Source organism: Furipterus horrens, unplaced genomic scaffold, assembly GCF_987537825.1.
Source record: "Furipterus horrens unplaced genomic scaffold, mFurHor1.1.pri manual_scaffold_8, whole genome shotgun sequence".
NCBI lineage: Eukaryota > Metazoa > Chordata > Mammalia > Chiroptera > Furipteridae > Furipterus > Furipterus horrens.
Window position 1 is genome coordinate 30,026,517 of NW_028327178.1, and position 23,750 is coordinate 30,050,266.

General features: G+C 34.1%; 1 protein-coding gene across 1 annotated transcript in view; it reads left to right on the plus strand.

The window, feature by feature from the left end:
- CCDC178 (coiled-coil domain containing 178) overlaps positions 1-23,750 on the plus strand; it is a 303,687-nt gene that overhangs the window by 26,121 nt on the left and 253,816 nt on the right. The window contains exons 5-9 of the mRNA XM_090284995.1: positions 620-702; positions 2,735-2,935; positions 4,937-5,157; positions 17,385-17,527; positions 18,671-18,824. Of these exons, the coding sequence (XP_090141121.1) occupies positions 620-702; positions 2,735-2,935; positions 4,937-5,157; positions 17,385-17,527; positions 18,671-18,824 (802 nt within the window). The remainder of the gene's footprint in view (positions 1-619; positions 703-2,734; positions 2,936-4,936; positions 5,158-17,384; positions 17,528-18,670; positions 18,825-23,750) is intronic.

A 23,750-nucleotide genomic window follows, 5' to 3' on the forward strand; every position in this document is an offset into this window, starting at 1 on the left:
AAAAAAACACTTCTGTTTAAATACAATGAACCTATGTCCCCTCAAAAAAAATTAATCAAATAAAAAATAATAAATACAATATAGTCTAATCTAGGATCCAGGAATTGGACTAGAGTAATACTGATAATAACAGATATATTGTTATTCAACATATAAAACTTTAGCTAAAAGGATTTTTAGAAAAGAAGATACATTTTAATTTGGGCACTTTTATAAACCTTATACCTTCAAATTTGTAATAGCATTCTTGCTCCTTATAATTTTTATTGATTCCCCAGAAATTGCTAAACTGAAATTAGTGAAATAGCTCATTTGAATTATTTTTTAAATCCCTTTTTCTGATAGCAAGTTTCTAGGAAAGACCACTTTCTTAAAAAACATACTGCTTATTTTCAGATCATTTAAAACAAACTTTTAAATATTAATTTACCATGAAGTATAAAGCTGATCTATTAGAATTTTGCTATATTGATCTCCAATATAGTGGAATTAATATGTATATAGTAAGTTTCACCCCAAGCATTTAAAATTCAATGTAAGAGCATCACCTAAAATTTGTTTTACTATCTTTAAGTACAGCCCTCCTATAATAATTGGTTCTTTTTTTCCCATTATACAGGAGCAGAACTTCTACAAAAGACCTGAAAGAAGATTGGAGTATTGCTACACCAGTCGAAGAGGTCAAAGCCAAAGAAGAGAGAGGTAAAGTTGGACTGTACACTTAGATAAGTGTAATTATATTTGAAAGATCATTGACTTTTCATTTAATATATTTATAATTTTCACAATGTTTAACAGTTTTATAATTCTTACAGGTGTCTAATAAAGAGCCTTCCATGTAACTTGATTAAACATCTGTTCAACCAACATTAATTAATGACTGTTAGGTACCATATACTTGTCTAGATCCTGAGTATATAACAATCCCGACCCACTTCTCAAGATGCTAACTTATAATTTTAATACTGTGCAGTAGAACTTTCTGTGATAATCAAAGTGTTCTATACCTATTCTGTCCAATAAAATATCAGCCACATATCGTTTTTGAGAACTTGAAATGTGGCAAGTGAGACTGAGGAATTTAATGTTTGAGTTTAAGTTAGATTTAAGTGGAAATAGTGACATGTGGTTCGTGGCTACCATATTGGACATCACAGCTCTACTGTATATAGAAATTAAGATTAATATTCCTGTCACAACTTACAAAATGTAAAATAATTTATATACTGGACTAAAATGTGTGTTAAAATTCTTCAATGTATTTGAATATATTCTTGATATATTATCTCTCCTCCCCATTCCTTACCACAACAGTTTGTTAAAAGTCTTCCTTTAATGAAGAGTTAAACACACAGTATTTATTTTAGAATGCTATGAGAGAAACAGTATAAAAGACATTGTGTACAAACTTAATGGATGTCTTTGGACACATTTATCCAATCAGAAGTGCTTTAATTTCAGTGGCATTAATTTCATCATGTATTTAAGATTGAAATCTTATAGAAATTTAATTAATCATATGTTGGCTGGAAAATCCAGTATTTAATGTGTACATTGTCATAAAAAAAAAAAAAAAAAAAAAACAGGTAAGAACATAAAGTTTTTAGGATGTGGCTGAATTTGAAAAAAAAAAGGTAATGGACTGAATAAATAGAGATAAAGGACCAGTCTGGAAAAAGATAACTATGCATTGCAATAGAGAAACATGTTTTTCAAGAATTTTTTTCAGATAGAATGATGAATTTCTTTGATAAGACCATAGTTTAGAAGTAGAAACTGTGTGACTACTCAGCTCACACTTATAACCATTATGTAATACTACCTTCTAGTAGAAAATTATTGTCTTAATTGTCCAAAAACAAAACAACAGAAACAAAGATCTATTTGTTGCCTTTCTTCATGACCCAGTTTTACTGTTTTTCTCAGCTTCACTGCTTTGTGGGCTTTCCTTTTCTTGAGACTGTGTTTGCTTATGTCTTCTTGTTACATCACGTTTTGGCAAAAGTCACTGTTTACAAGCAAAAATGTCACCAGAGTGGGGTCCATATCCATATTGCTTACTGATCTTTTTCCAAGGAGAAAGCATATTGCCTAGAACAGAACAGGTTCTCTATCCATTTCTTGCATAAATAGATGAATGTTTATATTAATCATTTTATTATCATTAAGCCTTATCATTTCAGAGCTGTGAACCAGGAATCACAAATATCTCTCATTAAGGGAGTAAATTTGTGTTACAACTGAATAAATAGAATTTATAAACAGCAATGAAATTTTGGCAAGGCTAAGTAGGGATGTTATCATCTGATAAGATAAAGAATATTAAGTCCTGTTTCTAGGAATCATCTGAGGATTTCCAATATTTATCTGATGAGATAATTATGATTTCCTTTTCTCATAGAATCAGAGGAAGCACAGCATAATTTAAAAATGCAGCATGTAAATAGAACATGTATTTTTTTCTTCAGATAAAATATTATGCATGAAAGATATTTGTTGAAATTTAGCTATTCTAATTATTTTATAAAATATTCATTTAAAAACCTGTCTTCCAAAATCCATAATCAATGTTAATTGTATTATAATAGTCTTTAAAAGGCTAATTAATATTTCTAAAATCCTCTTATTAAATATATAGGTATTAAATATAGTGATACTACTAGTACCCATGTTCCCACCATCCAGTTTATAGACTAATTCATTAATAAATGTGAATGCATGTTCCTATTTTAAGATGAAAAGTGTCCAGAATTAAAGCAGGAAATGGAAACATTGCTATCAGAGGCCATTTATCTCATTAAAAGTCTAGAAACTGACCGTGCAGAAGCTGAAGAAGCTTTGAAACAACAACAATCAAGAAGGCAAAAGATAAACATGAGAATTGATTCTTGGTCAATCTGGAGACTTCAGGAAATCCCAATAGCTGTGCAGAAAGGTAATTATAAAGATTTTCTTAGTATTGCCATTTACTTTGCTAATCAATCATGATTAATCAATCAATTGCAGCTCTGAACAAAAAATAACTGTTTTAGTGACTATATTATTTTGCATGCAAACGGGTTCACTTTTGATAGGTGCTGTTAATGATAATGCTTATTTGGAAGGAACACACTGAGCAAACCTGGATCTGCTCTCATTTGGTATTTGTTTGAAATTCCACAGGTTTTAGGTACTCAAAGGGTGTGCAAACGTTTGGCACATATTTCATATAATGACTAAAGCATTTGAGGACTAGAAATTTAAAGTGATGTCTGGTTAGTGTTATTTTCTGCATCTTTAAATATAGGAAAATGCAAAAGTTCTAAGTACTGTATCTGTTTTAGAGAATTCAGTAGTAAATTTTATTGTAACTTATAGCAGGCAATAAAACTTAAGATGTTTCCAAGAGGAACATAGGTAACAAATGTTTCAAAAAAAAAAAAAAAAAAAAAATGCTGTCTTTAAGACCATATACAGAGTGAGTGACTATCGGTAAAGTATTAAACAATCTAAAGGCATTTTATATTTTATATCCAAACTCTGTGTTGACCTATCAAAACCTGCCTGGCTACATGATTCTGCCTGAGGCTGCAACTTGTTTATTCTGTCATAGGGTAAACATTTTAATTCAAGATTCACATGTTTTATAAATGGGTTACATTAGGGTGCTCATATAACCTATCATTTAAACCAGGACACCTTTGAGGGAAAAGGAGATGCTACTATTAATTATACTCTGGGATAACAGCCATTAGTTCAAATAATGTGTCAAACTGAATTCATACATATAGCTGTTATAGTGTTATAAGTCTTCTAAAACTGTAGTCTTTAAAGTAGGTTGTACACATTTCAGGGAGTGACAAGAAAAGATTAGAATTTTTATTTATATTTCACAATGCTTTTCTTGATTATTTGGGTTTTAATTTTGTTTTTATAGTGCTTGACAAATACCATTTTCCAATGGTTCCTCTACTATGTTATTTTAATAAAATAAATTACATATAGGTCAAATGGCTTTTTCTCCTTTTAAAGTAATACTGAGCTCAACGTCTGAACTCTCTCCATTTGTTCACTTCCTTTTGGAGAAGAACTGAAGAAGCAGGAAATGAGCCTAGAGCCTAGGTTGGGGTGACTTTAATCCTGACATTCTCTATGCTGTTTCTTACCTGCTCCCAAAGAGTTAACTATAAAAATTATACCAGAAGAACGCTAAGTTCGGGTAAGAGTAAATCTTTTTCTGCCTGAAGAGATACATTTTATCAGATAAAATTCCAAAGAAAGGAGTTGCTTAGCAGCAAATATAATAAAACACACAAAGATCCAGATTTAATGACTGCAAATCAGTAGAAACAGACAACAGAACCTTACCCAAAAAGTTTTCAGATATTGGATTATACAGTAGATTATAAAATAAGTATGTTTAATATGTTTTAATAAATAAAAGAAGTTTGAAAGTAAAAATGAGGACTAAGAGACTATTTTTAAAGGAAAGCAAAAATGAAAATAAAAAAATGACTTACTAGAAATGTAAATTATATTCCTTAAAATTAATAAGTCAGTGTTTGGATAAATGGTTTATTAGATAAAGAAGAGTAATAGCTGTAAAATTTGAGGAAATTACCTGGAATGCATCACATCTACACAGGAGGAGGAAAATATAAGTGAAGTATTTAAAAGCATGGAATCTAAAATGAGAAGGTATAATGAATATCTAATAGAAAATCACCATGGAGATTATAATGGTAAGACTTAACAAGATAATGACTGATATTTTAAAACAAAGTTGGAGTGATTATATATAACCCGGTGTATATATTGGTTGTAATAAACAGAATTGTACTAAAATAATTATGAACTTATAAAACATATACTTTAATCCCTTCAAAATAAATGCAGAGAGCAATATACCTGATAATGCAATAATAAAATAACATTTTTGTTATTATTGTGTGCTTAGAACACGAGGCCTATTTGAGAGATATTATAGAATTACGATGGCATCTAGAAGACAAAGCTCAAAAATTAACACATTTTGAGAAACAAAAGACAAAATGGGAGGAAGCTAATACAAAGCTTCAAGCAGACATAGATTATATGAAAGAACATGGTCCTCAACTGAATTCAAAGTTGATCCAGGAACTTGAAGCTCTGAAGGAATATTATAAAAAAAAATATGAGGTAAATGAATAGGTGAATGGATATGCATTTTACAGATTGTTAGTTAGACAAAAATATTTCAATTCTAGCCCTGACTGGTCTGGCTCAGTGGATTGAGTGCTGGCCTGGGAACCAAAACGTTGCTGGTTCCATTCCCAGTCAGGGTGCAAGCCTGGGTGGTGGGCCAGGTCTGCATATGGGAGCCTGCAAGAGACAACCAATAGATGTTTCTCTCTCATGCTGATGTTTTTTTCTCTCTCTCTCTCTCCTTCCCTTCTCCTCTCTCTAAAAGTAAATATAATCTGAAAAAAAATTTAAAAATTTCATTTCTAAGAAGTTAATATATCTTTAAAGATATCCTTTTCATTGAAAATTGACCTGCTGTTTATTTTCTAAAGGAATTATTAAAACACATACAGGTGCATTGATTGGTATTAATATCAACTGTGTGGTCTTCCTTACTTTTATACTTAAGGGTATTAATAATATTTCATCAACCTACTAATAAACTATGGGAGATTTCAAAAAACATGATAATTTTTGAAATTGTAAATCAAACCGAGGGAGAATTCTTGTAGAATATATTAGTCATTTTCATTGTTGGTGAAAATAAATGAAGTCTTTTTATTGGTTAATTATCATTGAACTCCTATTTGTGGGATTGTATTATAGAAAAATACTGGTATATATCTACTGGGATATTTACTGGGTCATTGGTTATACACATTTTTAACTTCATTAGGTAAGTTCAATAGCTTTCTAAAGAGTCTCTAACAATTTATATTACCGGCATAGTAGCAGTGCTGGAGTTTCTCCATTTCTTAACCATGGACAAGAATTTTAGTATTATTCTTCTTTCTTAATATAGTTTAATGGATATGTATCAGCCTAAAAGTCATTTCCCAACTTCCTTTTTCTTATATATTTCTAATGAGATGTAGGTACAATTATTAACAGGGTTTTCACTGAAACCCAGCTCTAACTGAAACACCTCACAGTTTTTTCAACATTTTTATTGTCATATTTAAAAATTAGTCAATAGATGTGTAAATTGGTATTCCTTTGTTCTTCTGGTGTGTTTTTCCTAGATCGTGAATAAAAAAGACATGCTCAAGAAGGGAAAAGAGAAGTTGGGCAGCTGGAGGAACAGGCTTGTGGATAGGGGGAAAGAAAACCCATGACCACATTCTAGCAGGCCAAGACAGCCACAACCTTTGTGCAGAGTCTATCAGGGTTGCCATGGTGGTTGATTTTTTGTCAACTTGGCAGGGCCAGGATGACCAGATATTTTGTCAAACATTATTTTGCATATTTCTGTGAAGGTGTTTTTGGTTGAGAATAACATTTAAATCAGTGGACTTTGAATATAGCTGCCTACCCCCCATAATGTGAGTAGACCTTTCCAGTTGTTGAAGTTCTTAAGAGAACAAAGGTTGACCTCATTTAGCAAGAAAGGATTCTGCCAGCAACTGGCCTTTGGACTTGGACTGCAACTTGCCCCTGGCTCTCTAGCTTGTGGGCTTACCCTGCAGGTTTTGGACTTACACCTCCACAGTCCTATGAGCCAGTTCCTTAAAACCAGTCAATCTCTCACCCTGTCTCCTTCCCTCCCTCCTTCTCTCCCTCTCTCTGTTGCCTTTTCTCTTCATCCTGTTGGTTCTGTTTCTCTGGAGACCCAGAGTAATACAGCCACTATTCAAGCAATAATTGCCTTTGTACTGTTTCCTCATTGGTATGTCACTCACTGCATCTTTGAATCTGATGAACTCCTTCAGTTTTACTTTGTCCTGGAAGCACTTTCTCTGCCCTTGTATTCTGAATGACAGCTTCGCTGAATAGAGTAAACATGGTTATAGGTTTTTGCTTTTCACTACTTTGAATATTTCTTGCCAGTCCCTTCTTGTCTGCAGAAATTATTTTGAGAAATCAGCTGATAGTCTTATTGGGACCCCTTTGTACGTAATTCTCTTCTTCTCTCTTGCTGCTTTTAAGATTCTCTCTTTATCCTTAATTTTTGACATTTTAATTATAATCTGTCTTGGTGTGGTTCTTCCTGGGTCCAGTTTTTTTGGAACTCTCTGTGCTTACTGGACCTATGTCTATTTCCTTCCCCAAGTTAGGGAAGTTCTGCTTCATTGTTTTTTCACGTAATTTTTAAATTCCTAGTTCTTCTTCTTCACCTTCTGACAGCCCTATGATTTGGGTGTTGGTCCACTTATAGCTGTCCGATAAGTTTCTGAGCCTCTTCTCATTTTCCTTACTTCTTGTTTCCTCTTTCTGCACTGGTTGACTGTTTGTTCTTTCCCTACATTCCAATTTGTTGATTTGATCCCTGGCTTTCTTCCCCTCACCACTTGTTTCATATGTGTTTTCGTTCGTTTCAGCAGGACTAGACTTCATTCCTTCCCTGTCTTGTTTAAGATCTGCTGTCAGGTCTGTAAACATTCTTATAACCAAAACTCTGAACTGTGCCTTAGAAAGATTTCCTATCTGCTGCTTTGTTAGATTAGATATTTGTTGTCTGGTCAGCTGCGTCGCTGGGATCTCTATCATGATCTGTGCCATCCTGATCATTTTGTGTTTACCTTGGCTTCCTGGGCAGGGCTGTCACACCTCCTATGCAATAAGGGGTAGAGCATCGTACACTTGTCACGACTGGGCAACCCGTCTCACCACACTGTGGGGTTTTCTGCGGGGGTGAGGGTCCAAGATGGATTCCTGCTGCTCACTCTCTGCTGAGAGACCAGGAGCCTCCTCCTCCATCCCCACCCACTTCAGGCCTCAAAGTCCAAGCCAATGGAGGTCTGCCTTCCCTGGCTTTGGAATCACAAGCTGATGGGTCTAGTCTGCAGCTGGGGGTGCTCTCCAGGTGTTTCTCGCCTCCCCCTAAATATGGATGTCTGTGCTTACCACAGTCCTGCCTCCATCGCTGCTGATGCTGTCAAAGCACAGCTTGAACTCTCCTCCCTGGCTTCACCCCTCCTACCTGTCTGGATGAGCACCACTTCTTTAAAACTTCATACGTTGGACTTCCATTTATTTTCTAGAACTTCTGGTTATTTCTGGTTTTGCGGTAGTTGTATTCCTTAGTTGTGGAGGGAGATGGAGCATGTCAGTCTAGGCCTCCATCTTGGCCAGAAGTCTCCTGTGTTTGCTTCCATGTCCCAGGTAGAGCTGTCGCTCCTACTATGTTGTAAGGGGCGGAGTCTTAGGTAGTCATCAATAACAGGAGACCTGTTTCACCATGTTGTGGCAATGTATGCGGGCAAGGGGTCTTAGAAGGAACCATGCCACTTGCCCAGCACTCGCCCCTTTTCTAGGCACCTCTCCCACTTCCGCACCAGACTGGTGCCCCTCTAGCTGCTGCCCTGGCCGTCGTTCCCAGAGTGGGTGGGTCTGCGGAGATTCTAGGACCATGGGGGTCCTTCAAACAAGCGGACTCCGCTGAAAGACCGTCAGTCTCTGCCTCCGCCCCAACCCCCACTGGTTTGCACAGTCAAAAGCAATGAGGCTTGATTTTCCCTGGTGCTGGGAGAGTGAGCTGCTCTGGTGAGGAGCTGGGAATGCTCCCCAGGTGTCCTCCTGACTTTTTAAAATGTGTAACTGTGCTTTCCACCAGCTTGTTGCTGTTGCCGCTGCTGCTACCACCGCACTGTGTCCTCTGCCCCGGCTCTGCCCCTCCTACCTGTCTGGATGAGTATTTCTTTCTTCTTTATATCTTTGTTTGCTGGACTTCCATGCACTTTGATTTTCTGGAACTTCTGGTTGTTTCTAGTTTTGAGGTAGTCGTATTCCTTCTTATTTTGGAGAAATGTCTTAGCGTGTCTGTCTACGCCTACATCTTGGCTGGAAGTCTACACTCACTGCATCTTAAATTCCTGGAAGAGAATCTACTTGTCTGGCTTTAGGTCAGCGGGCTGCTTTCTGTCTATTTCAGGGTTCGAAGTGAGTGAGAGTCTGGCCCTTCTGGCGTTTGTAGTGGGAGGCAGACACTGTAATTATACTGTCCACTGTGGACATAAAATACAAGGAAATGTATTTCTCCATAATGAAATTGGGGTACTATTAAGAAAGGTTATAGATGTTGTGTAACCAAAATATGAAAACCCTTTGCTGTGAATAGTAGCAGATATCTTACAAATAAGTGAAACTTTATAAAAAGTGATAAGAAAATGCATTTTTCTTTCATGTTATGAGCATAACTGACAAAACTAAGAAATGAAAAGCAGTATTATGAACAGTGGGATACCTAAATACCTCCTCAGAGAAATAGAAATATATGCATAGATACTGTATGAAACTCAGAGAGAACAGTGTTTCAGAGACAGGTTCTAAAGCATGAGTTCATGTGTTTGAATCCCAGGTATACCATTTAGATTTTAGGTATATTTTTAACCATTGTGCCTCAGTTTCTTTATTTATAAAATTCATATGATAGTAATAGTGCCTGTATCATAAGTTTAATGTACACATGAAATAAATTACTATGTGGAAATACCAAGAATAGAAATTTCCATATGATAATAGTTCTAATTGTAAGTAGAAAATAATCTGGATGTGCAATAATAACAGGAAAGTCAACAAATTTCCTTGAAGTAAGGCACCTCTTTACCTCTGAAATTCCAAATCCAGGTCCTGATACTGAGTTTCTCATAAAAATTTCCTTTTGATTCAGTTAACAAGAAGCAATTACTGTTGCTTGAATTAAAAATAAATTAAGTGATGCAAACATGTATTTCCCCAGCGTTTTCTAATTATAAAACTGTTCTTTCAAGTTGTATGCTTCTGCATCTGTGCATATATGACAGACAAAGGCAGTAATATATAACTATATGCACTATCCTTTATACATCTATTTATAAATATTTTAAAATAATACCAAATATTCTCAAATACAACTAAAATACTTGGCATATAGTAAGTGCCAAAGAATGCTTATGAATGATGGTTAAATAGTTGAATAAGTAGTTAATTGATAAATAGTTATATTGCAATTTAGGGAAAAGAAAGTGTTATGTATGGTTGAGTTTTTTTTTAATCTTGCACAATGATGTGTTCTGATAGACTAAGTTTTAAATTAATCATGATTTTTAAACGTTGCCTCTGTATTACAAATACAAAAAGCATTCTGTCTTGTGCTTGAGGTGTTAATTAATATTAACTGCAATGATAAATTTATGACCTAAAAATAATTATCTTTAGATAACATTATAAAAAATAATATTTATAAATGTAGGAAGATAAGTTAACTAAGTGATAATAGTGAAATCCCAAGCATCATGATCTTTGACCTGCTCAACTTAGTGACTTCTCTATCACCATTAAACTACCATTTCTATTGACCAAAATTAGAAACTTTCTTAAATAAACTTATTAAGAAAACATGAGTCCATGTTTCATAATCTTTACCTGTGAAATTTTATCATACTATCTGACATCTGCTTCCACTACTTAATTTAAGAAGACTGAATTCATACAAAGTATCTTCTCTGACCACAATGAAATGAAACTAGAAATCAATAATAGAAGTAAACTGGAAAATTCACAAAAATGTGCTAATTAACACATTTCTAAATAAAGAATGGGTCAAAGAGAAGTAAGTCAAAAGGGAAATTACCAAATATGTGAGATAAATGAAAACAATATACAGCACATGAAAACTTATAGGGTGCAGTGAAAGCAGTGTCCATAGGAAAAATTAATAGCTGTAGTCATTTACATTTAATCGGTAACTTAACTTTCTACCATATGAAACTAGAAAAGAGGAACAACTTAAACCCAAGAGAAGAAGGAAGGGAATGATAAAGATCAGAGTATGAAAATAAAATAGATAATAGGAAAACAATAGAAATAATAAAAGAAATTAAAAGTTTTTTTTTTAAAAAAGAGGTAACAAAATTGACAAGCTTTAGCTAGACTGATCAAGAGAAAAATGAGAAAATTTAAATTACTAAAATCAGAAATGAATGTTGGGACATTACTATAGCTATAAGCAACAAATGAAAAGTAGATAAATTAAACTTTATCAAACTTAAAAACGTTTTCTATGTGAGAAAAATTCTCAAGAAAGGTGTGGAGGGAATGTACCTCAACTTAATAAAAGCCATAAATGACAAGCCAATGGTTAACATCATACTCAGAGGTGAAAAAGCTAAAAGCTTTACTCTAAGATCAGGAATAAGACAAGGATGCCCATTCTTGCCACTTTTATTTAACATTTTATTTAAAGTTCTAGATAGAACAATTAGGTAAGAAAGAACAGTAAGTTACCCAAATTGTAAAGGAAGAAGTAAAACTACCATTTGTAGATGACATAATATTATATATTTAAAAAGCCTTACAGAACCCACCCAAAACTGTTAGAACTAATAAATGAATTCAGTGAAGTTGTAGAATACACAATTAATATACATAAACCCATCACATTCCTATACACTAATAAGGAAAAATAAGGAGAATTTGTTTGTTTGTTTAATTTTTTAAATTATTTATTTGTTTGTTTATCTATTTTATTTTTAGAGAGAGGGGTAAGGAGAAAGAGAGGGAGAGAAACATCACTGTGTGGTTGCCTCTCACTTGCACCCCCAACTGGGGACCTGACGTGCAACCTAGTTATGTGCCCTGACTGGGAATCGAACCAGCGACACTTGGCTCGCAGGCCGACGCTCAATCCACTGAGCCAGAGCAGCCAGGGCTGAGAATTTGTTTTTTAAATTTCATTTACAATTACATCAAAAAGAATACAGTACCTAAAAATAAATTTGACCACAGAAGTAAAAGACCTGTACTTTGAAAACTGTAAGACATTGAAAAGGTAATTGAAGAGGACACATAAGTGGAAGTATATACTGTGTTCATAGATTGGAAGAATTAATATTATTAAAATGTCCATACTACCCAAAGCAATCTGTAGATTCAATTCAGTATCTATCAAAACTCCAATGGCATTTCTCACAGAAAAAGAACAAAAAAATTCTAAAATTTGTATGAAATCACAAAAGACCTTAAAAGAAAAGACCTTTAATAGCTAAAACATTTTTGAGAAATAAAAAACAAAGTTGGAGGCATCATACATCCTGATTTCAAACTATATTACAAAGCTATAGTAATTAAAACAGCATGGTATTTGGCATAAAAACAGAACCATAGATCAATCAAACAGAATAGAGGACCCAGAAATAAACCCACATATATGTAGCCAATTAATTTAGCAAGAGGGAGCCAAGAATATATAATGGAAAAAGGACAGTCTCCTCAATAAATGGTGCTGGGAACACTAGACAGCCACATGCAACAAAATGATGAAATTGGAACATTCCTTAAATGATACACAAAAATTAACTCAAAATGGATTAAAGACTTTAATGTAAGATCTAAAACCAGAAGACTCTTAGAAGAAAATGTGGGCCGTAAGCTCCTTGACATCAATCTTAGTGATAATTTTTAGGACTTGACACTAAAAGCAAAGGCAAAAAAGTGAAAAAAAAAAAAATTCAAGTGGGACTACATTAAACTTAAAAACTTCTGCACAAATAAAAAAAATTGACAAAATGAAAAAGCAACCAACTGAATGGGAGAAAATATTTGCAAATCATATATTTGAGAAAGAGTTAATATCCAAAATATATGACTCTTACAACTCAATATGTAAAAAACAAACTCCCTACTTCAAAAATGGGCATAAGATCTGAATATACATTTTTCCAAAGAAGACATGCATATGGTCTACTAGGTACATGAAAAGATGCTCAACATCACCAATCATCAAGGAAATCCAAATCAAAACCACTATGAGATGCTACTTCACACATGTTAGAATGGCTATCATCAATAAGATGAGAAATTTAGCTCTGATCAAGATGGTGATGTAAGTAAATCTGATACTCAAATCCTCCCATAACCACATCAAAATTACAACTAAACTACAGAAAAACCACCATTCAGAATTTCCTGAAATCTGGCTGAACCGAAGTCTTATAACTAATAATGTAAAGGAGAGGCCATATCAAGACTAGTTGGAGGAGCAGCAGAGACACAGAACCATCTGGCCTCTTATCCAATGTGGCAGATACAATTGGGAGGGATATCTCAGCTTCAGAGGACCCCTCTGAGAAGCAAGGGGTCTCAGCCCCACACCAGAACCCCCAGCCCAGGGTTCCAGTGCCAGGAAGAGAAGTCCCATAACTTCCTGCTGTAAAAACCAGCAGAGCTTGTGGCTGAGGGAGACAAAGGGCTTCTGGGACCCGAAGCACCCTTATAAGAGGTCCAAGCATGGACTAACTTGAACTCACTTTCTCTGAGCTCCAGTACAGGGGAGCAGCTCGGAAAGGCACCAGGGACATATGGAGGAAAACTGAATTATCTGGTGTTAAGGGCAAGAGCTGGAAGGGACGCTTTCACCCAGACAGAAATGCTGGCAGAGCCTATTGTTCATTTCCTGAACTCTCTTCCCACAGAGCCAGCAGGGGGTCACCGTATTTGACTGTCTATCAACCTGGCTAACACTTTGCATCCTGCCCTAGTGATTCCCTGAGACCCAGCCCCACCCAACCAGCAGTCCCACCCAAACCGTTTCCATTGGCTTTTCCATACAAAGGGCCTCTCTTGCTCACACTGGAGACTTCTCTAAAATCTGTCAAACAAGCAACATCTGTCCTTGGTGTATATTCTATGTCTTGTCAAGTGGTCCCAGGCCTGGCACTAGTGGCAGCTGGCCTTGATTCACAACTTTGCCTTACTTGGGCACGTCCAAGCCCAGAGCAAGTATCAACTATCTGAAAATTGCTTTAAAGCTCATGCCAGGTGGCCCTGGGAAGGACACAGGTGGTGGCTGACCTTGGTCTGCACCTCTTGCAAGTCCCCAGTGACAGCACACTTGGTGGACAATGTCAGGCCATGTGAAAGCACCACCTAAGCTACTCCAAAAGTGATACAGTCAAGAGGAAGATTCAACAGGCACCAGAGCCCCACTAAAGTAAGACCTTCTCCATGATATTGGCCCCTCCACAGCTGATCCTCCACAGTGGCCACAGTTAGTCCTCATAGCCAATAAGCCTGGGAGTAAGTTTCCTCCACTGAGGCTCCAACAGCAATGAAGCCTCAACTACAAAAAGATGTTGTCCACTGTCCACATGAGGGACACACCTGGAATGCCCAGTTTGGGTTATCAGGGAAGCTCTGCCAATGGACCTTATAGGACATCTACTACATAAGGTCACTCTATAATGGCAGCTCTACCTAATACATAGGAACAAACATGGAGAGGCTACTAAAATGAGGAGACAAAGACACATGTTCCAAATGAAAGAACTGAACAAAACTCCAGAAAAAGAGCTAAACAAAATGGAGACAAGCAATCAACCAGATGGTAAGTTCAAAACACTGGTTATGAGGATACGCAATGAACTTAGGTGAAGAGTAGGTGAACTTAGTACTTTTACAAAGAGGAGACATAAAATTGTAGATAGAGAACATAAAAGAACCAGTAAGAAATGAAGAATACATTAAATAAATGAAAAATATATTGAAGGGAATCAACAGTGGAGTAAATAAAGCAGAGGATCAAATCAGAGATTTGGAAGACAAGAAAGTGGAAAACACCCAATTAGGAGAACAAAGAGAACCCCCCCAAATGAGGATAGTATAAGGAGCCTCCTGGACAACTTCAAGCATACAAACATTCAAATCTAGGGGTGCTGGAAGAAAAACAGAGAGCAAGGAATTGAAACCCTTTGTGAAAAAAATAATGACAGAAAACTTCCCTAACCTGGTGAAGAAAGTAGACATACAAGTCCAGGAAGTGCAGAGAGGCCCAAAGTGGCCCACACCAACACATTATAATTAAAATGCCAAAGGTTAATGACAAAGAGAGAATCTTAAAGGCAGCAAGTTATTTACAAGGGAGCTCCCTTAGGACTGTCAGCTGATTTCTCAACAGAAACATTGCAGGCCAGAAGGGATTGGCATCAAATATTTGAAGTGATGAAAAGCAAGGACCTACAACCAAGATTACTCTACCCAGCAGTATTTAGAATAAAAGGATAGATAAAGAGCTTTCCAGACAAGAAGCTAGAGGAGTTCATCGCCACCAAACCAGTATTACAAGAAATGTTAAAGCATTTTGAAGAAGGAAAGAAAGAAAAATACAAATAATAATAAGGCAATAAATACATATCTATCAACAATTGCTTGAAAAGCAAATGGATTAAATGCTCCAATCATAAGACATAGAGATGAATGGGCAAAAACACAAGATCCTTACATTAGTTACATTAATTTTCTACAAGTGATTTACTTTAGATAAAAAGACACAGACTGAAAATAAAGGGATGGAAAAAGATATTTCATGAAAATTGAAACAAACAACAAAAAACTGGAGTAGCAATACTTATACTAGATGAAATGGACTTTAAAACAAAGGCTGTATAACAAGAGACAAAGAAGGACCCTGCAATTCCACTTCTGGGTATTTATCTGAAGAAACCCAAAACACTAAATCAAAAAGACATGCATTTATGTGTTCATTGCAGCATTATTCACAGTAGCCAAGATATGAAAGCAGACTCAGTTTCCACCCATAGATTAGTGGATAAAGAAGAAGTGGTGCATATATACAATGTTACATGACTTAGCCATGAAAAAAATGAAATCTTGACATTTGCAACAACATGAATGGATGAATGGACCTTGAAGACTTAATGTTAAACAACAGAAGTCAGAGAAAGACAAATGTCATGTGATCCTTTTTATATATGCAATTTTAAAAAATGAAGAATAATAAAACGAAAAACAATAAAAAAGCTCATAGACACAGAGAGGGTGAGAGGTGTGCAAAATAGATTAAGGGAGACAAAAGGTAAAAATCTCCAGTTTTAAAATAAATAAGTCCTGGGAATTTAATGTACAGTGTGGTGACTACAATAAAATATTTTGCATATTTGTAAGCTAAGAAGTAACTCAATTGCTTACATAATGCAAGGTACACAATGCAATATACAGATAATGTATCATAGAAATGTGTGCTTGAAACCTATATGATCTTATTCACAAATACACCCCAATAAATTTAATTAAAAAAGAACTCTTAACAATTTTTAAAGGAAAGACCCTTAGCTAGTGTGCTTGAGCCTTAGTACATAGATACTTGGAAATAAAGTTCAAAAGCTCAACATTGCGTTCAAATTCTACAGCAACTCAACTTCATAATGTCATAGAGCCACAAAAACATTATTTACATCAACTCAAATGAATATCTATATGAAAGGCTATACTGGTCCCACAATGATCCAGCCCAAAAGCTTACATTGGCAATGAATTGGAACTATGTGGTGTCACCCCAGTCCCCCAAAACGGAGACCACTGCCCTAGCAATGCCTACAGGTTGCCTCATCTAAAGGTGCTGAAAAATTGGACTTGGGATATTATTTACTGATCTTTTTCCTTTGATAATTAGGAATTCTATTATTTTTTCAGAGCTTTTTGTTTGCTTAGCCCAGCACCCTGATGTGCTCCTATCTCTCTGCTAATGTCCTACACTCTTGTGCCTAAAGGAAACTCTTATGGAAGTTTCTATTATCTGTGCTAGTAAAAAACAAAACAAAACAAAACAAAAAGAGCTTTATTGCTTTTCCAAAAGGCAACTGCCTCATATCGGTCACCACCTGACCCCCTGGAGAAGGGACTGCTTACTCTCCTGTGCCTTCCCTTACACCCCTCCCTCCCACTTTCCAACAGAACACCCATACCTTTTTTTAAGTAAAAGCATTATAACCACACCTTCTTTTTAGTTTGACACAGAAGGGACAAATGAAGAGAGATGGAAGAATGTTTATGCTATTAATAAAAACAATAAAAAATGGAATATTTTGGACACTTACAATGGATATTCCTGAATGAGAATGTTATAGGTTATTTTATTTTTTTACCTGTTTTCTGACTTTCCTACAAGAAAGTTTTTGAACAATAAAAACTGTTCAATGATTTTATTTTGGTCATGTTAACTGGGATATTTTAGTTGTCTTTTTCAGTAACTTTTGTACCTCCCTAGTGTTGATGCCTTTCAGGGTAAAGGAAACTCAAAGCACTACTGTGCTGAACAATATACTAAATATGGGAAGAAAATTGATATAAAGAACTTTTTATTTAAATAAAAACTACTTTAAGTTTGTCCTTTTTCTTTTTTTTCTCTTGTCTGACTCTTTTAATTAGCCATTAAGTGCATCTATTAACAAAGTATTTTCTCTTTCTAGGTAATGGAACTATACAAACAAGTTCATGAAGAACTTAAAGAAGCTATAGAAAACTATGAAAATGCCAAATTGAAAGCTAAACAAATGAGAGAAGAAATGGAAGATAATATTCATGATGGTGAAAAAAGCATAGAAATGTACAAGTAAGAGTTTTTCACAAATCCTACTTATATCATTTAGAAGTGACATATTAACTAAAATGTAATTTATATTTCCTTGTAAAAGGTTATGTAAAGAGAAAGGAATAAATCTAAATTACCCATATTATCTATCAAATTTATATAAAAATTAATATGTATCTTTACATATGAAAATCTATTTGTGTATGAATTCCTAAAGCACTGTTTTTCAGTGTCATTTAAAAGCTCTTTATGTATCTTGCCAAATTGTCTATGGATATGATACAGCAATATATATCCCTGCTATTTATTTGCAATAGTGACTATTAAAAAAAGTTTTTTAACATGGGATATTGTTAAATTATATATCGCCTTGTATTAATTATTGCATTCAATAATTTTAACTTTTCATTTATTTGATGTCTAATAAAATAGAATATTTAAAAATACATATAGACTATTTTGCATATATGTAATTGAAATAATTTTTATTTTACTTTTGATGTACTTGTGTTTTATGACATTTGTCTAATTCCACTTGTTGGCTTTAAATTTTTTATGGTTCTATGTGACAGGAAAACTTTATTCAAATTAATCAATGATTTAGTATAGAAAAGCTCACATTCATATAAGCTAGAATCACAGATTAGCATTGGTCTTTTTTGTGGAAAGTCACATAGGAACAAAGAACCCGCTGGCAATTACCTCTTTAAAATAAGCCTCTTTTTATCCTAAACTGCCATTTCCTCTGTTTTATCTCTAAGACTATGTGGTCTTTTCATTTTTACATCTTCTCTTCTTTTTTTTTTTCTTTCTCTTGTTTTTTCTTGCTGTTCCATCCTTATACTATCCAACCTCTGAATCAAAGGTCTCTCACCTGAAATCAAATAAAAAAGTGACTTATTTCAAATGATTTACAAATCACTTTTCTCTCAGTTCCTTTACATTGAAAACATAAATACTACTGGTAAATATTTTTCTCATTGTTTACTTTTAATATCTAAGTGATACTTTTCAGGAGTCGCTTTGGTATAGGAGAACTTTCAGGAATATATGAATTTCATTGATTTACATTAAGTCAGAAGCTAATTTAAATATACCTAATTTTAAACATAATTTTCTTTTCAATGCAAATCTGATCAACTGTATATATATTTTCCCTTTTAGGAAAAATATAGAAAACATGAACATTCTAAACAGTCACTACAATAAATTAATTCACAATGTTACTGTTAGTATTGATGAGAAAGAAGACGCCATGACTAAAGTATTGAAGGAGACAAATACCTCAACAGATGAATTATCTGTTTCATCAAAAATAGTGAGTTTTCACGTTTAAAAATAAAAAAAGACTAAATTTAGTTTTGAACCACACTATTAAAACATATGCTCTGTCAAGAATTAAATAGCAGATAGCCAACTTTCTGTCTATATTGGTTTTCTATAGCTGCAGAGCAAATTAATAGAATGTTAACAGCTTTAAACAGCATCCATTTATTATCATAGAGTTTCTCTGGGTCATGACTCAGCTGGTCCCTCTGCTCCAGTGCTTCTGAGACTGAAATCAAGGTGTCAGCAGCCCTGCATTTCTTTCTGGAAGCTCCAGGATGAATCTGCTTTCAGGCTCCTTCTTTTTTGGCAAGATACAGTCTCTATGGTTTTAGAGCTAAGGTCCTCATTTCCTTAGTGATGGTCAGCATGGAATCATTCCGTTTTTAGAGACTGCCTGCATCCCCTGGCTGGTGGTTCCCTTCATCTTTAAACCAGGAACAGTGGGTTGAGTTGTGTCATGCTTGGTCTCACTCTGGACTTCCCTTGTGCTTCATTTTTCCTGTCTTTCTCTTCCACCACATCTCCTTCACTGCACTAAGAGGAAATAATAGTACAAGGAAATGACAAACTGGTAAAAAGAAATAATAGTATCTTAAAGGGCAATAAATACACGTTCCTGTACCAATCTGCATTCCTACCTGGAGTTAAAAGCATGATTTTTTTCTTTTTTCTTTTTGTCACTTTCTATTGTCTCTTTAGTTGTATCTCATTTTTAAAAAATCTATATTAATGGCTCTTGGGGGGTCATTTGCATTTTCTTTTATTTATTTATTTGTCTTTTTAAATGTAAAACCTGTTCATAATTTTTCTCCTATGTTGAGTGATTGCTTATGTTTTTTATTGATTTATTATATATTTTGGATACTAAATAGTTTAAAGTTATATATGTTAAAAATATTCTCACTCAGTCTTTTTTTATTTCTCTATGATAGCTTCTGATGAACTTTTTATTTTGATTTAGTAGAAATTATAAATAATTTTATTTGAACTTTGTGCTTTTCTGAACTTGCTTAAGAAATTTTTTCTACCTCAAAGTCAAAAAAAATGATCTATGATCTATGATATTTTATTGCAAATGTTTTGAAATTTTGTTTTTCATATTTACACAATACTTTTAGATGAACCTGTGTTTAAAATATTCAAAATTGAGTCTTTTTTTCATTCTAAATTTTATTTACAAGTTTGGAAATAATAAACTATCTCTAGTGTACTAAGAATGCAAATTTTGCTTGCCAGATGGGAAGCATAATCAATATGAAATTCATATATGGGTATGGTGTGAAGTAAGGTTCTAATCTTACTTATATAGAAAACAAAATGTTCCAATTCAATTTATTGTATTTTTTTATATATTAATATTCAGTGCTATCTCTGTCACATATTGTTGTTGTTGGCATCCGTCCGTCTCGAGAGACGATGGTGTAGCTTCTACTGAAGCTACAGAGCCTGGGCAGGGTGATATGGAGGGTCTGCTGTTGCCCATGCAGCAGACCCCCCCTCTCTTCGCAGCTGAAGGATCCAAGGGAAAGACGGAGTCAATACAGCTTGGCTTCAGGTGCGCCGCAGGAGTTGCCGGTGTTGACTACAACGTCAAACCGCCTTAGGGACTCCGGCTCCGGATTTTCTGTCGGGGTTTACTCCCTTAGCCTTTCCCCTGAAGAGGTATGCCGCAAGGCAGCGGAGGTTTTTTGGAGTCAGAGTTTTCCTTCTCTGATGTACCCTGACTGGAAGATCGAACCAGCGACACTTAGCTCGCAGGCCGACGCTCAATCCACTGAGCTAAACCAGCCAGGTCTGTCACATATGAGGCTTCTGTATTTATATGGCTCCCTTTTTCCTTCTCTTTTGATTCTTTTGACCTACTTAACCAGCTTTACCTTAATATTTAATTCTACATTACTAAACTTCTATAATGAATTTCAATTATTATCATGATGAATCCCTTAGTCTTACATTTTTATGAAATTTAGGCTAACCTTGACTTTGCTCTTCCACATAAATTTGTGTTATTATGTTATGTTCATTTCCTTCAGAGATTTTATTTGTTATGATTGGAACTACATTATTTATGGATTATTTGATAGAGAATTATATCTTTATGATGGACATCCCTAAACATAAACATGATCTATGTCTCAATTTATTTTGGTAGTTTATTTAAGTTGGACCTTAACCAATTTCCTTGGAACTTTGTAGAAGACAAACTCTCTCTGCAAATCAGTCTGTAATCAGTCTTGGACAAATTAACCCTTAAATTTCCACTGAATTTTAAAGTTGTTCTAATTGATTTTAAATATAATTCTTAATTATTCATAATAGTGATCTATATGGTAGATAGTATTTATAATTTATTAATGCTTAATTTGTGTCCTACTTATATAGATAATTTGTATAAACATTTTTTTGTAAAAGTTTTCTGTGATAGTGTTATGTAATTCTAAATAGGTTTATTTTTGTGAATTGTGATAATTGTATTTAAATCTTTTATATTTTTTACTTATTTTCTGACTGATATATTAATTCCTATAAGAGCTGTATTAAAATATCTTATTATGACCATGGCTGGTGTGGTTCAGAGGACTGAGTGTCAGCCTGAGAACCAAAGTGTTGCCAGTTTGATTCCCAGTCAGGGCATAGACCTGGGTTGCAGGCCAGGTCCCCAGCTGGGGGCGTGCAGGAGACAATCACACATTGATGTTTCTCATTCTCTCTTTCTTCCTCCCTTTCCCTCTCTCTAAAGATAAATAAATGAAATATTTTAAAAATATCTTAGTAGGTTAGTGGGCTTCTGTTACTGATTTCTAATCTTATTCCTTTGCATGATTCCAACTTTCTGAAACTTAATATGTCTTGTTTTATAGACTAATGTAAGATGTTTCCTGGAAAATGCTCTATGTGCACTTGAGCAAAATATTATTATTCTGCTCTTATTGGATAGGTGATATGTAGATGTCTGTTTAGTGTTCAAGTCTATTTCCTTGTTAATATTCTCTCTAGTCTTATTCATTATCTATATTGTATATTGAAATTTATATTTTTGTTGAATCCCCTATTTTTCTCCTTAAATTTGGTCAGTGTATTGTTTCATATATTTTGAGGCTTTGTTGTTTGGTGCATCTATATTTGTAATTGTTATGTCTTCTTGATTAATTGACTCGTCATTATAAAATATCTCTAGTAACAATTCTTCTTCAAAAGCATATTTGTCTGATATTAATACAGCCATTCTAGCTCTCCTTCACTATGGTTTTCATGGTATTTTTCCCCAACATTTTACTTTGAACACATTTCTGTGTTTGAATCTAAAATATGTCTCTTATAGACAGATATGACATGGTCATATTTTTAAAAGTAATTTATTTTGTAAATTTCTATACTTTGATTGAAGTGTTTAATCCATTTATATTTAGTATAATTATTGTGTAGGTGGGATGTATGTCTATCACCTTGCTATTTGCTTTCTCTTATATTTCCTCTATTACTCCATTACTACCTTATTTAAACATTAAATCAATATTTCTTAGTGTACCATTTCTGTTGCTATCTCATTTATTTTACTATTATTTAAAAATTACTTTCATGGTAGTTTCTCTGAGATTACAAATAATAACATAAAATAATCTATTTTGGACTAATACTAACTTAATTTTAATAGTATATGAAAACTTTGCTTCTCTGTAGTCCCTACCTTTCCCCATCTATTCATGCTCCTATTATACAAATTACTTTCTTATACATATGTGGCCATCAACAGAAATTTATATATAATTACTACTTTATGTTGTTGTCTTTTAAATCTGGTAAGAAATATAGTGTTACAAAATAATACATTTATGCCACTCTTTATATTTACCTATGTAGTTATGTTTATTGATATATTTCTTTCTTATATTCAAGTTACTGCCTAGTGTTTTTTCTTTCAGCCTGAGGACTTTCTTTAGTATTTCTCATAGGACAGATTGCCTAGTGACAACATTCTCAGTTTTTGATTATATGGCAATGTCCTAATATCTTCATTTTTTAAATGATAATTTTGTATAATATAAGATTATTAGTCCTTCTTTTTGTACTTCGAATATGTTAGCATATCTTTCTGGTCCCATGGTTTTGGGTGTTAAAGCCAGTATTAATCTTATAAAGGTCCTTTAAGTGTGCAACTTTACTTCTCTTTTGCTATCTCTTCCTTGATATTTTCTATATTTTTAGTTCTTTAGACATTTATCTTTAGCATTTTGCACATATTTAAAAGAGCCAATTGGACAAATAAATTCAACATCTAAACTTTTTCTGACACATATTCTATTGAGTGCTTTTTTTTTCTTCTATGTGGTCCATCTTTCTTGTTTTTAAAATGTTCCATATTTTTGTTGAAAAAAATGGACATTTCAAATAACATACTGTAGCAACATTGGAAATAAGATTCTCACTTCACCTCTGTGTTTGTTCCTATTCCTGTTTGCTGGAGTTGTTTCTTGTTTGCTTCATGACCTTTATGAATGAACTCCATAAAGTCTGTTTTCTTTGTCATGTGTAACCACTGAAATTTCTTCTCAGTTATCTTAGTGATCTGTTAATGATTAGAAAATGATGCTTAAAAGTCCAGACACAATAAATCTTCTTGTCTTTGCCAAGGGATTTTTTTATGCTTATTTAATCACATCCTCAAAAAGCATTTAGACAGTTGTCAACTCTGCCTTAGATTTCACTTTCTGCTTTCACAGAGTGTCAAAGTCAACCAGAGGTGAGAACTTGAAGGACTTCTCAGGTACCATCACAGCATGTGAACAGCCTTGGGCTTTTGCACATCCTTGTGTATTTGCAGCCTTCCAGATTCTCGGGAATGTGTTGGAGCTTTACAAGGCCACTATACACATCTTATTCTCTTCAAAAGCTTTTTATTTTAAATTTGTTGGTT